General features: G+C 49.9%; 1 protein-coding gene across 1 annotated transcript in view; it reads left to right on the top strand.

Annotated features, from left to right (window-relative positions):
- Nucleotides 1-13400, top strand: part of Sgcd (sarcoglycan, delta (35kDa dystrophin-associated glycoprotein)) — a 240823-nt gene extending 227423 nt beyond the window's left edge. Inside the window, exons 7-8 of the mRNA XM_013030923.1 lie at nt 11617-11740; nt 13227-13400. Coding sequence (XP_012886377.1) covers nt 11617-11740; nt 13227-13400 — 298 coding nt within the window. The remainder of the gene's footprint in view (nt 1-11616; nt 11741-13226) is intronic.
- The last annotated feature ends 1612 nt before the right edge of the window (nt 13401-15012 follow it).

Raw genomic sequence — 15012 nt, 5'->3', positions numbered from 1 at the left:
GGGGGGGGGAAGGATGCAGAAGTTTAAAGGGAGTGGGAAATATATTGTGCAAAAAGAGCAGAGAGGGAAGAGGACAGGCAGCGGATGTAGAGTGGATAGAGGGAAAGGCAGGGAGAGCAGGAGAGAAGACAGGGCTGGATGGAGGAGAAGGGGGGGGAAAGAGTGAGGACTAGAAGAGAGAGTAGGGAGGATTAGAAGAGAGAGTAGGAGAGGCGTGGTGAAGGAGAGAAGAGGGGGAGAGCCAGGAAGAGTGAATGCAGAGACCGTGTGAGGGAGGCAGAGGAGAGTGGCTAGAGCGTGGAGCAGAGGCTGTGAGCCAGAGCAGGAGAAACGGGGAGAGTGAGGAGCAAAGTGAGGGCTGGAGGCAGGACAGACAGGGGAAAACGAGACCTGGGGAAGGCAACTCATGCACAAGCAAGGGCCAGGCGCTGCGGCTCCTGCCTGTCATCCCAGCTACTCAGGAGGCTGAGGTCTGAGGATCGCAGTTCAAAGCCAGCCCAGGCAGCAACGTGCAGGAGACGCTTATCTCCAATAAACTACCCCCAAACTGGAAGTGGCGCTGTGGCTCAAGTGGTAGAGCACCAGCCTTAAGCTCAGGGACAGCGCCCAGGGTTCACTTTAGAAACCTAGAAGCACTGTGTGCTTCTGAGAGACCCCCCCCCCCCAGCCCGCCTCATGCGGGAGTTAGCGTCCGGTGGGCGCAGGACGCGTCCCTCCAGACAATGCCCAAGCGTTTCGGATGAGTGCGAAATGTACAGTGCGAGTGTAACCACACGCGGAGTGCAAAGATGGACACCCCCCCCAACCCCCGCTTGCTGACTCAATAAAGCGCCGCTGAATTTTCTTACCGTTGTGCCTTGTCCAGATAATCCTTATTCTGCCGTTGAAGTCAAGAATCCTAAGTGAAGGCTGACTGCTTTCAGAGGGAAACCTCAGCAACGCTCACCTGCGCCCGGGGAGAGGAGGGAGGGACGAGGGGAGAGGAAGGAGGGACGAGGGGAGAGAAAGGAGGGAATTGAGGGGGGGGGGTGGAGAAGCTGGAAGGGAGAGAGAAGAGAAGACAGAGAGGGAGAGAGCTAAAGGAGAGAAATGCCAAAGAGGAAGAGAGAGGGTAGAGAGAGGCTGGAGGGAGAGAAGATGTGGATGGAGGGCAGAGCACAAGCAGAACTTCCCGACTAAGGCCCCCAGGGTGAGCGATTCCCTGGGCACACCAGCAAGCAGGTGCGCAGTGCCCTGGAGGACACACGAATGTGCGTGAGCACATCTGCCCCTGACACGGGAGCACATGGTCACCACGCTACACCACAAACGTGCTACTCAGTGCCAGGGTGTGCTCTGGGGAGCGTGCTTTCCACGGCTGGTCCAGCTCCCTTCCCGCAGAGTGCGCCAAGGGGGACCCTGGGCAGCCAAGGGACAAACCTGGTGACGGAATTCACGCGTAGTCTCGGCTGTCCGTGGGCCGTGACTCTGTCCACTTTGTTCCTAACGCTCATCTTTGCTAGACTGGCCGTGTTACACTTGGGGGGGGGGGTCCCGTTCCATGTCCAGGATTATGGAGAAAATGTCAAGTCCTGCTCCAATGAAAGCTGGGAATGGCACAATGTCCACAGCATTTCTTGGGGTGGAGATGGTGGGGGGGCGAGGATGGGAGGGGGGGGAACTGGAGAGTGTTGTCTTTAGAAATTTGCAAAGGCGATGCTGCATTTCTCCCGCGGTCACCTTGGCACGCTCAGGTTTTGGAGACTGGAGACCCGATCTCAGCTTCCAAGCCCAGCACACGCGGTCCTAGTCAGCCTGTAAGGAAGAGCGTCTGTCCTGAGAATGGAATTGTTCAGAAGAGGAGGAACAAAAGGAGGGAGGAGGAGGAGGAAAGTGTCATGTTTCCTAGAACATAGCATTGTATCTGAACTCTTGAAAAGCAAAGGAACCAAGTATGTGTAGAACCAAGTTTGTGAACCTAGGGGGCCCCCGTGCCCGCGTGCACAAATTGCTGAGTGTGGGGGACAATTCCAATGCGGAGCTCCTCAGATCGGCCGCCTCACAGCCTGCAGAATAACACAGGAAACCCGGGGGGAGGCCGAGAAGCAGCCACAACGTCCAGTGTCCTAGGAGAGCTGAGGGGGGTGGGGAGAGCAATGGAAGGCATGGTATTGACCGAGAGGTACTGCACCTGCAGACCGCCATGTTGAAGAGGAACCCAGTGTTTGGCCCAAGCGCTATACACAATCTCATTCAATCCACAGCACGCACATTTAACGGGCATGGAACAGAGATGGCCAACCATCATTCTATCAGTGCAGCCGGGCCCGGACCCCGAGAGGTGGCATTGGGAACGGCAGGCTCGAGGTGGTGGGGTGCTGCGGACCAGAGCAGTCAGGCACACACAACATGCGCATGCACACTCTGCGATGATGATAGATGAGAGACAGACAGACAGACTGTGCCATAGCAATTGTACAAAGGGGGTCTCGTGATGCATGCACACACTTAGAAAATGGACTCTGACCAAAGTCACCCTGTCTCTTCCTTCCGTGCCACGCAGTTCTAGTCCCCTTTGGGCTGTCCTGGGGATTGAACCCGCGGCCTCACCCTTGCTAGGCCGGCGTTCTGCCGCTTGGGCATTTGTTATTACCGAAGGAGAGGCTCGCTTTGTGTGCCAGGCTGGCCTAGGCCGCCCTCCTCCTCCTCCTGAAGGATTCGCAAGAGCATCTATGCCTGGGCTGGCCTTGAACCGCCATGATCCACCAACCTCTCTGCCTGCCCCAAGCTGGGATGATCGGCTTGAACCACGGCGCGCGTCTTCCCGCTCTGCTGTTGTCTGCGTGGCTGTTTAGCGTTCGCCCCTTCCTCCCATAAGACATGATGGAAGCTAGTCTGGCCCTGGCTCCAGCCGACCTGTGCTCCGAGGTGTGCCGGATGCAAATGAAGCATGCAGGCTGGAGGAACCGGCCTTGGGACACAGCGCTCGGAGCCTGGCGCACCTGCAGGAGCGCGTGTGTGGCAGCTGCGTGCTGACCACCATCACGTGTCTCCCTGCAGCGAGCGCGTGGCAGGCTGTTCCCCGGGTGGAAATGCCAGGAATCCCTGACCGTCCAAAGCCCTGCAAGCCGCAGCTAGGGCTGATGAGTTAGCCATCCCCTGTACCCTTTCTAGTCCATTTTTTTGTTTTTTGGCCAGTCATGGGGCTTGAACTCAGGGCCTGGGTGCTGTCCCTGAGCATTTTTGCTCTACCGCTTTTGAGTCACAGCGCTGGTTTTCTGCTGGTTATTTGGAGATAAGAGTCTCACGGACTTTCCTGCCCGAGCTGGCTTCGAACCACGATCCTCAGATCTCAGCCTCCTGAGTAGCTAGGATGACAGAGTTGGGCCACCCAGCTATAGAGAAAAGCATTTTTTAGCATATAGACATCGCTGCCTGACCCGGAGTTCAAAGGTTCCCATGAGATTCTGACCACATTGAAATTTCCCAACCGACCTGCAAGTTAAATGGCCAAAGCTAAGCCAGCTTTACAATCCCAACGTTACTTCCCATTAGCTTTTCCCAGTTTCCTTGGATTGTTTGTCCCTCAGATTCCGGTGCACAGAGTAACCAGCCCCGTGTGTGTGAAGCTACTGATGGCCAGGCAAGGCCTGGGCTAGCCTCTTCTGCTGCTGCTGCCGCCGCCGCACGCATCATGTCATAGCTAAACCGCCCTGAAGGTCATTCCCCCAAACCACAGAAGCCGCAGTATCCATTCTCCAAGGATAGGAGCAAAATTTGCTCTAGAAAGCTTGTCTGGGCTTGGAAGAGATTAATGTCGATGCTTATGATCAAGGAAATGAAAACGAGCAATCTGAGTCATAATCACTGCTGCAACAAAAACAATTCCAGCAACAACAACAACAATGAGCCGGAGACAGGAAGAACCAACTGATAACGCCAATGGCACATAAATTATTTTTCGGGGGTGGGGGTGGGGTTAAAAACAGACCTTACAATGCCATGGAAAGTTTCGTGGGGTTTTTGGTTCACGGAACTTCCGAGTATAACTGAGAGAGAATGGGACCCCGCCTCTATCCAGTACCTCACAGGTGCTCGAAGTGAATTTGAACACGAATGCCACACCACGCCACAAAATAATGACTGCAGAGAAGAAAATCTCCGAGCTTCCGGAATGCAGAAGCCGTGATGGATTTTTCTCCTAGTCATAGTACCTGAGTCAAAACTTGTCCTTCAAAAAAGACTGATGAAGAAAAGACCTCAAATGCCAACAACAAGCAGAGGTTTGGGCAGAGTGACCCCGGGGCAGGATGTCTTCCAGCGACAAAATGGAAACAGTTCATACAGAAATACATCGCAAAGGCACATGCCTTACAATAATAAAGGCTTTGAATGACGCCCAACAGCCAACATCAGATTGAATGGGGAAAAACTAAAAACCATTGCCCCCGAACATCAGGAACAAGGCAAGGATGTCCACTCTCTCCACTCCTCTTCAATATAGTCCTGGAATTCCCAGCCCGAGCAATAAGACAAGAAAAGGACATAAAAGAGATTTGCATAGGGAAAGAAGCGATCAAACTATCCCTATTTGCAGATGACATGATCGTATACCCAAAGGACCAAAAAAACTCTATCCCCCAAGCTCCTAGAGCTGATCAACCACTCTGGCAAAGTAGCAGAATTAACCCAAAAGAAAAAAAAAACCTAGAAATACATGACAAAACACAATCAAACACACCTGTACTCTTGCTAGCCCTGCCTGTCCATATTTCTACTTGACATCTCAGAAACAAACTCCAGTGACGTAGCCAGAACAGCTCCCAACCTCAGGCCCTTCGACGCCGTACACATCCTCCGTCCTGACTCCTCCTTTCTCAGAATGAGAAATGAGCCTCGATTCACGGCAGCACACCTCTCCCTCCCGCACGCCTCGTTTTTAGTTTTGGGGTTTTTTCTCCCCCACAATCTTCTTGCTTCAGCTTATCCATTCTCCACTCCATAACCAGAGTTACAGAAACAAGAGATCATACAGAACTGTCTGGAAAGACCCACGCTCTTGCCATCTGCAAATGGGAAACCCGAGCGCCAGCAGTGAGCACTAGACCTCATGATATCTACAAATGTTGCTAGAAGACGGCCATGGAGGACAATCTGAGCATGCTCAGAATGCACAGTTTGGTACTAGACATGCTCAATTCCATTTCCCCCTCGCCACCCACCTCCTCCAACTCACCCTCAAGACCTTAACATTTTCACCTTCCCACTTCGTTGAAGCACTGTACTTTTACCTTGCTCTTTGGTCCCTATTTGGATTTTTGTGGGGGGGTTTTTGAGCATGGTGGGGGTTGGGGGAGGAGGCAAATTTTCACACAATTCAGGGCAGGGAAATTCTCAGCAGAGCACACAACGATTGGTAAACACAACTGAGCCTAATAAAGGGACCAGACGGCGAACCTGTCCGCATCAACCGCTCTGTGCGTGCAATAATGTATAATAAATCTATGACTAAGGCCGCCAGCCTACTATCACATGGGCAGACCTGACACCAGGGGATTCGATGGCAGACACTGTAGACTAAGGCCAGAAATTGATGTCTTAAGTCATCAGGCAGGCAAGTCTGCTCCTGTCAGCTCCTGATAATCTATTCAGGTCATCAATCCATTGGCCAGATGTCCACATGCATAAAGAAGGACAATCTGAAATGAATTATGCCACCTGTGGTTGGGGACAAAAAAGAAGAACTGGGAGAGAGCAAGGGAAAGGGTGACATTCTCCAAGAGAATGTACTCATGGCTGACTTAATGTCACCTTTATAATAATAATTTTAAAAAGAAAAGGACCTCTTGCTTTACTCGGTCTGTGGAGTAAAATGTTCAGCTCATCCAGAAATACCCTCAGAATCACACACAGAATGTTGGATCAGATAGCTGGGCACCCTCTGGTCCAGACAAGTGGACGATAAATGTAACCATCAGAGTAACATGGACATCAAATCACATTTCCCATTATTCTATTGTTTCGGCCTCCTCCCACACCAAGACATGTAAATCCTTTGTTGTCACAACATATTGTACAAAGCCAGGCTCAACGATAGCCCATACATTCTCTGTCTACCTCCTTGAGTTTCTATTAACCCTCAAAATTAATCTCCCTCTTAGAGGTCTTTGAAACACTGAACTTTCATGAAGCTCTTTCCCACTGTGTTTGATCAGTCCTGGGGCTTGAACTCGGGGCCTGCCTACCGTCCCTGAGCATTTTCACTCAACAGTAGCACTGCACCACTTTGAGCCACAGCGCCACTTCTGTTTTTCTGTGGTGGTTAATGGGATATAAGACTCTCAGGGGCTTTCCTGCCCGGGCTGGCTTTGAACTATGATTCTCAGACCTCAGCCTCCTGAGTCGCTAGGATGACAGCACCTGGCTCTTTCCCATTCCGGCACCCAGACTACAAATTCATCCAGTGTCCTCTGCTTCCCTACTCAGGATTCATTACCACCATAAATACACAGCTGCTTAATGTATCTTATCCTCAGTAGCAAGGAAGCAAGGACCATGAGCACTGACGTAGCCCCCGTATTCTAGAAAGCTAGGCCCTCGCTCAGTGTGTGCCGGCCACCTGAATAAGCCAGCGAGTCTCAAAGCCAGCCCAGGCTCTGGTGGTCTAGGACGCAGGCCACTTTGGCTGATGCCCAAGAAATGTTGAGAGACTGGCCTTTCTCGAAAAGCGAGCCTCTCCGTGGGTTTGCTCTAGACTGCTTCTCTGAGTGAAATGCTCTTCCAGTGGAAATATCCATCCTTCTCATAAACTTTTCGAGCGGAACCCCAGGACACACTGCGTGCCTTTGCTGCTCACTCCTGGTGTAAAAACAGATTCCTGTCCAAATCAACAGCCTCGTTTGTGAAAGGTTTAAGTTTGTTGGCAAAGTTTTCGGTACTATCTCCATTTAGTGCTTTTGTGTGTAGGTGTGTGTGTGTGTGTCTGTCTGTCTGTCTCTACTTGGGGCTTGAACTCAGGGCCTCACACTCCTCCTTGCTTGGCTTTTGTTGCTCAAGGCTGCTACTCTCCCACTTGACTCACACGTCCACTTCCAGCTCTTTTGCTGGTTCACTGGAAAGAACAGTCACCGATTTCTCTGACCCGGCTGGCTTTGAACTGTGGTCCTCAGACCTCAGCCTCCGGAGTAACTAAGAAGGGAAGCCTGAGGCGCCCGCGTGTCTGCCGTTTCTTGCTGTAGTCTAGACTGGCCTGGTTGAGTTCAAGCGCTGCCTGCCTCCACCGGAGAGCATTGTCCTCCAGAAGGGAGCACCACACTCAGACAGACAGACAGACAGACAGACAGACAGCACGTGACACAACATGAGCGCCTAAGGCCCAACAAACAGAAGCAGCTTTTCAAATTAGACATTTCTCTTATTCCATTGGGCCCGCTTTAGCATCACGCCTGTCTGGAGGTGTTCAGATGTCACATGAGGTGGGAAAATGCCAAGAGAAAGATAAAAAGAGAGACCGGACAATCACACCGGCCGGGGCAAAGTATTACTGAGGCCCTCTCTCAATCCCAAGCAGGGAGTGGGTGTGTCCTTCCATAGTCCCAGCTATGCAGGTGGCAGAATTAGGATTTTTTTTAGGTCTAAGGCCAACCCAAGCATAAAGCGTGAAATCTCTGAAAGCAAACTCGAAGGGAAAGGACCGGGGTTTGCCTCAAAATGGTGGAGAGGCTCCGATTTCAACTCCAAGTAGCATCGGGGCAGAATGCAAGGATGTGATTCCTTTCACCGAAATAAACACCAGGAGTCAGGAAGTGGGGGACGGGACCCAGGGAAGGAGACGACAAGGAAGAAAGTGGGGAAGGGAGTAGAACCGTGAAGTTCAATGCATACCCTAAAAAAAATGAAGAAAATCAAGGGAGGGTGAGGCTGAGAGAATGAAGCGGGGGAGAATGTTGGATCGGTCACACTGACCAGCTTCATCGCATTCTTACACTACTTTATTGAATGGCAGCTCTTCTGTACAACTACTTAAAGACAAAAAGAGAATAAAAAGGGTGACTCGAAAAATGAACTAGAAAGCTCTATGATGCCAGAATGATTTTTATGCAGAAATAAGAAGCTTTACTGTGCCCAGAGAGTTTGTTAATGAACCTAAACACACACAGGGACAAATAATTCTTCATAAATAGTTGTGAATTAAAGAAAAGTGATCACCAGAACTAGACATTTATGAACAAAATATATCGAACACATGATACCTATGGGGGAAAAAACACAAGGGTACACTATTATCAGAAAATTAATGCATAGTCTCATTAGGTAGTATGTCTTTATTATAGAATAATGCTTCATTAAAAGTCTCATTAACTAGTGATAGCAACTTCGCAAAAGAAAAAGGAGAGGGAACTCCTTTAGGTTGTTGAGAAGATATTTGGGGTCTAAATCCATATGACAAAATGCATACTTACTAGTAAATTATTAAATGTTTTCAAGTTCAGGAAAGAACAATATTTCCATTTCTGAACAAGCCAACCATGTATTGTACAGCCGTAGAACACAGTTTTAAAATTTTTCAAAAGTACAAGGAGAAAAGATATAAAAGAGCCAAAATTTAGAAATAATTAGTGGCTGGAAACCAAAAAGAAAAACCTGGACACCAGTTTTTAAAATTATTTCTCTAGGTGTCAGCTATATTCTATATTATATATAATATTATATATACATACCAAAAACACTGGGTATCTATATTTCAGGACAAATGGGAGTCAAGGAAAGACATTTTTTAAAAAATACTATTTTGGGGACTCCTCTTTGGTCCCCCATCCAAGTAGAGAGTCTTTCTCTTCACTTTCACATAAATTTACTCTGATGCCCTTAAAACAATACTATTCTCAATATCCCCATGCAGACATGCCGAACCAACAAAGAGAAAAGTGCTAAACTATTGATATTGTCAGGGAACACATACTAATTAGACACGACATTCACAGAACTTAGATCCAATCAGAATTCCAACGGGTTCCCTGGTAAAACATTTAAATTCCACAGCGATGAGGGGCGAATGTGACAGAAACGCATTGCATCTGCAGAAAACAGGCCAAAAAAATTCAACATGAGGAAAGGGGGAAGGGGTTGGAATGTCACACATATACATTTGATCTAAGTACAGAGGATGCGCGGATATAAATGCCACAATAACCCCCATGTATAATTAACATATATAAATGCCACAATAACCCCCCATGTATAATTAACGTATATAAATGCCACAATAACCCCCCCGCCCCGTGTATAATGAATGTATGCTGAGAGACCCGAATGTCTGTGGAATATGAAGACTTCTGAGACATTCATAAAAGAAACAGGAAAACTTTGCCTAATGAAATGTTAAAAAAAAAAATTTAAACTCCAGACAGATAAGCTGTGCTGTTTACCCAGCTCAACTGCTTTTCCTGAAAAGTCTCCTGATTAGTCCGTTTCATTAGTCTAATGAAATAGAGTACAGAGCCCCAAACGAAAGCCCCAAGCGAATGGAAATAGCATTTCTAACAGTGAGGTATGGACTCTCCCCCATGATGAGGCTGAGACCCGGATGCTGTGCAGACCCCACCCCACCCCACCCTCACACGCAGCGCTGAACTGAAGGAGCCACAAAGCACCTGAGAACCTCAAACAACAGAGAAACTGGGCACAGGCGGCTCACGCGCACCAGCCTAGCCACGCAGGAGGCTGAGATCGGAGGATCCAGCCTCAAAGCCAGCTCAGGCAGGAAAGTCTGTGAGGTTCTTACCTCCAATTAACCACCAAAAGGCCAGAAATGGTGCTGCAGCTCAAAGTGGTAGAGCACTAGCCATGAGCAGAAAGGTCCAGCACCAGGGCCCTGAGTTCAAGTCCCACGACCAACAACCACAGCATTAAAAAAAAAGTGTAAGTTTAATTGCCCTTTGCATAAAGTTAAAAAGAAAGAAGCAATAGTGAACAATAGAATGTTCAAGGAGGCAAACGTGTAGTGATTTTATAAAGGAGAGAAAATAATTTTTACAAATCCCTACTTAGCTAGGGATATAGGGAGATAGATCACATTAGAAAGATGAGCTCAGATTAGAAAGATGTGCGTGTGTGTGTGTGTGTGTGTGTGTGTGTGTGTGTGTGTGTGTGTGTGTGTTTATAGGGCTTGAACTCAGGACCTGAGCTTAGCTTTCTTGCTCCTGGCTGGTGCTCTACTACTTGAGCCATACCTCTACTTCTGGGTTTTTGATGGTTCGTTGGAGATAAGAACCTCTCAGATTCCTCTGCTCTGGCTGATTCTGAACCGCCATCTCAGCCTCTGAAGTAGCTGGGATTACAGGCGTGAGCACCGGCACCCAATTTATTGCTTATCTTACATGCAATCAAGTGGGCTCATCTGTGAGTTTGCGCAGATAAGGAGAGAGCTGCATGAAGACAGCAAGTCGTGCTCTTCCTCTCATCTTCCTCTTGCCTGCCCAGCGTGCACCCCACTCCCGTGGCCCAGGCAGCCACGGCTCCCACGCAGACCTTTGGATAACTGCATGGTAGAATGAGGCTCGGGGCTGCTTTGAGCTGGCATTAATAACCAGAACAACACAGCTCCACCTAAGCCAGAACCGACCCGAACTCTGACCTTTACAGAGTGTCAATAGAAGGCTGGTGCTGGAGTATTTTGGACTTGGGGTTTTCAGATTAGGGATGTTCAACCAAAGTCTGTGCAAACTCCCCAAAGTTCACTGATTAAAATTCTGCCTCACGCCTGGCATCCTAGCTACTCAGGAGGCTGAGATCTGAGGGTCGCGGTTCAAAGCCAGCCCAGGGAAGAAAAGCGATGAGACTCTTATCTCCAATAACCGCAAGTGGCGCTGTGGCTCAAGTCATAGGGCGCTAGCCAAGCGCTGAGGGGCAGCGCCCAGGCCCAGAGTTAAAGCCCCATGACCCACAAAAAAATAGATCTGAATCAGAAACACTTCCAGTGCTCAGCATTTCGTGCAGGCAACAGTGTGTCGAGCGTCATGTCATGCTTTTGTAGAAGCTGCATTAGGGACCTGAGGCCCTGGGAGACTTTTGAAAAGGAAAGGAGAAAAGAAGAAAACCTTACCCACCCACACTCAGATAACGGGCGGCCCACGACTTCAGTCCAAGCACGCCGATTTGTGTTCACCCCTGTCCTTCCAGCCTGTGACCAATGTCCCCTCACCTCTACCTCCTTAGTCACTGGGACTGCAGGCGGGTGCCACCACACCTGGCTATAGACATCCTCTTAACCTCCATGGAACACAGAGCAAGTAGAACGAAACAGAAAAGGATATTCAGTAATTCCAGGAAGTTCAGCCTAGACTTAGGATTTCCATATTCTTAAAAAAAAAGTAAAATCGAATATGAGAAGAGTTTGATTATATTGATTAATAAAACTAAGATCAATAACCAACTGGGTGTAAAGTTAGGATCCCAAAATTACCTTCCTATCCTCTGTAACACGCGGTGAAGATAAGCCTTACATATTCTGTCCTAAACTTGGCCAGGCTTGGGAAAGAAAACCCTAAAAGTAACAATGAAGACATACTAAGCATGTGCAGTGCGGGCCTGGCCCTCCTCCCCAGCCAGCTCCTCACCTCCGCGTCTGTGTTGCAGGCTGGAGTCCCCCACCCGCTCTCTGGTGATGGAAGCCCCCAAGGGCGTGGAAATCAACGCAGAAGCCGGCAACTTGGAAGCCACCTGCAGGACGGAGCTAAGGCTGGAGTCCAAAGATGGAGAGGTGAGGAGTGGGAACCCGCCGGGCAGCCCAGGGGCCGGCCTTCCCAAAGCTCATTCACCCCTGAGACCCTGGTCCTTTGATGGACAGACTGCAGGACCAATCCGAAGGTTTTACTCCAGAACCGTTAGTTGAACAGCATGCTCATAAGCCAGACCCACAGGACATAAAAGTCAGGATGTGTCCTGTGCGAGGTGGCAGGCCAGGGACGTGTTCTCACAACTACAGAATTACACCGCAGTAAAAATGCAGGCTTCAAGTTCTTTCTCTCGTCACCTTAAAATAAGACTTAGCTGGCCGGCTTAATTAAGCTGTGTATCACACCCATCTGGCTAAAAATGATCCTAATCTCACGGTAGCTATTTATGTTGCATGCTTGTAATTTTTGTGTTGGAGAGAATAGTCAGGTTCAGCAGCTATCCCAAACCAGACCGAGCTAAAACCCACGAGGGCAAAACGAGGTAGCCAGAAACACGCTCTCCACCCCGCACTGCCCCTGCATGGGTGAACACACATGGTGCTTGTTTTTGTGCACACACACACACACACACACACGTGCACACACACACTAAAATAGCCAGTGCTTCCCCTGAACATCGTACAGTCCACGGTGTTTGAAGTCTGGAGGCACGAGCAACAACCAAATCTAATGGCACCTTCCAGAACTGCCAACTTTGTTTTTTTATAGTTGCACATTTCTCAATAATATTCTCCTGAGTATCACCGCCACAAGCTCAGAAAACAAAGGGAAAGAGACACTCACTGCCCACTTCTGACTTGGACAATGCTGCACATTGTACTGGTCTTCTGGGTTTGTTTTCTTGTTATTGTGTGTGTGTGTGTGTGTGTGTGTGTGTGTGTGTGTGTGTGTGTGTGTGTACTGTTATTTTTCGCATTGGGTCTCATTTTTCCTAGTATGGCCTTTGACTTCAATCCTCACTTCTACCTCATGAGTAGCTAGGACTGCAGGCATGAGCCACCATGCCCAGCTTGTGTGTGTGTGTGTGTGTGCGTGTGTGTGTGTGCGTGTGCATGTGTGTGTGTGCGTGTGTGCATGTGCGTGTGTGTGTGTGTGCGTGTGTGTGTGTGTGTGTGGAGAGGGAGAGAGCATCACTGTGCAGCTCAGGCTGGCCTCAAGCTCTTCATCCTCCTGTCTGGGCCTCCAGAGTAGCTGGGATCACAGCCCTGTCAGCCTTCTAGGGTTTTCCTGAAGATCCCTCTTGTGCATGGATCGGACATGTCCCAGAGTCCCAGAGTGTTGAATGGAGCATTTCCGCATGTGTCAGACACCACTTAAACCAGCCCATCCCGTGTCTACTCCAAAACGCCGGCGCCAGGCGATGAGGGACAGCGGCCTCCCAGGGCTGAAATGTTTGCCTTGTTCCTCCCCGGACACCCCTCCCTCCCCCATGCCCACGCCCAGGGGGAGAGCCAGCGCCCGCGGACCCCAGCCTCGAACTGACACGTCTCTCCCGTTCACTCTCTCCAGATTAAGTTAGATGCTGCGAAAATCAAACTACCTAGACTGCCCCGAGGATCGCACGCGCCCTCGGGGGCCCGGCACAAGGTCTTCGAGGTCTGCGTGTGCGCCAACGGGAGGCTGTTCCTGTCCCAGGCGGGGACGGGCTCCACCTGCCACATCCACACGGGCGTGTGCCTCTGAGGCTGGCCGGCCGGCGCGCTGGGCGCACGCCTCCTCTGGGGCTGCAGACACTGGCTGCCAGCTGCTTTTACTACAACACATAAAGCCTAACAAAGACCTTTGTGCGTGTGTGCGCATGTGTGTGTGTGCGCGTGCATGTGTGTGTGTAAGGGGGTGCGCGTCTGCCTGTGTGAGTGGATATAAATATATATAAATATATATAAATAAATATATATATCCTCTGTAAAAAAAAAATGAGGTTTCAGTACAAAAGGAGCCTGGGCGACCCTGAGAGACCCCCATCATGCCCCCCATCCCACCGCCACCACCTACATGGCATTCCTGTAGGTCCAGCTTTCCTTAGACTGTAGAGACTCACACAACCCACGCAGCCACCGGGCCCGGCCCGGCCGTCACCACGTGCATCATCCCAGGCCGCGATGGCCGGAAGCCGAGGGCCGAGATCCTGGCTGCAAAAGTAGACCTGCCATCCCAGCACCCCGGGAAGCCGAGGCAGGAGGTCTGGGGGTTCAAGGCCAGCCTGAGCTATACACCGAGACTCGGTCTCAAAAGACAAAAGAAAAAAAAATCCTATAAGAAAACAATGGTCATAATAAAGCAGACGCTTTGACGTCGTCTTTGATGACCCGGCCAGCTTCCCTGCGGCCCTTCCTCCCACAGCCAAAACAGAAGCGCCAGAGCAGCCTAAGATAACCCAGCGCCGGCCCTTCTGCAGAGAGGAAGCCTGCACTTCTGACTTCACCCAGCATGAGTTTAAAGTCTGCCAAAAATCCCCAAAGAATAGAACTCCTGACCCAAGAGAAGCCATCTTTAACATAGAAATCTAAGAATTTTTCCTATGTTTCTTGGGGTCATCAGGGAACTTTACAGATATACCTTATATATTCTTTTTTTTTCTTTTTTTTGGTCAGTTGTGGGGCTTGAACTCTGGGCCTGGGTGCTGTCCCTCAGCTCTTCAGCTCAAGGCGAGCGCTCTACCACTTGAGCCACAGCACCACTACCAGTTTTCTGGGGGTTCATTGGAGATAAGAGTCTCAAGGACTTTCCCACCCGGGCTGGCTTTGAACCATGATCCTCAGATCTCAGCCTCCTGAGTAGCTAGGATGACAGGCGTGAGCCACCGGTATCCAACTTGCATTTGTATTTTTAAGATACACAAACTCTTCTGGCTTTGATCTTTTTAGGTCTTTTTTTTTTTTAATGCCAAGATATTCAAGATATTGCTGACTTGACTATTCTGGGCTATTTTATTTCCCCCCTGAGCATCAGAGCTTTAAAGCGCCCCCCCCATGCCCACAGACTTGCTCACGCAAAGTTCATGTAAACTGAGTCACGCGTCTCGCTGAATCACTGTGTCCCCTGGGTGGCCAGCGGCGCCCAGTCTCCCCACCCCACTTCCCACCTTCAGCCACCTCCGCCCATCACCCCTCCTCCCTCCCACACTCCGGGTCGCCCCGGCCAGCCCTTGTGCCGGAACTGGGGATTGATTACACCATCTCTGTTCAAAGAGGGGAAACTATGCCTTAAGCCAATGCACTCAGCCAGGAGAAGCACATCCTAGTTACCCCGTTCCCTGTACTTTTCTTTTTGCGTGATTGGAGTGTGATGGGTT

Source organism: Dipodomys ordii, unplaced genomic scaffold (genome assembly GCF_000151885.1).
Source record: "Dipodomys ordii isolate 6190 unplaced genomic scaffold, Dord_2.0 Scaffold135, whole genome shotgun sequence".
Lineage (NCBI taxonomy): Eukaryota > Metazoa > Chordata > Mammalia > Rodentia > Heteromyidae > Dipodomys > Dipodomys ordii.
This window is presented reverse-complemented; position numbering and strand designations above follow the sequence as displayed.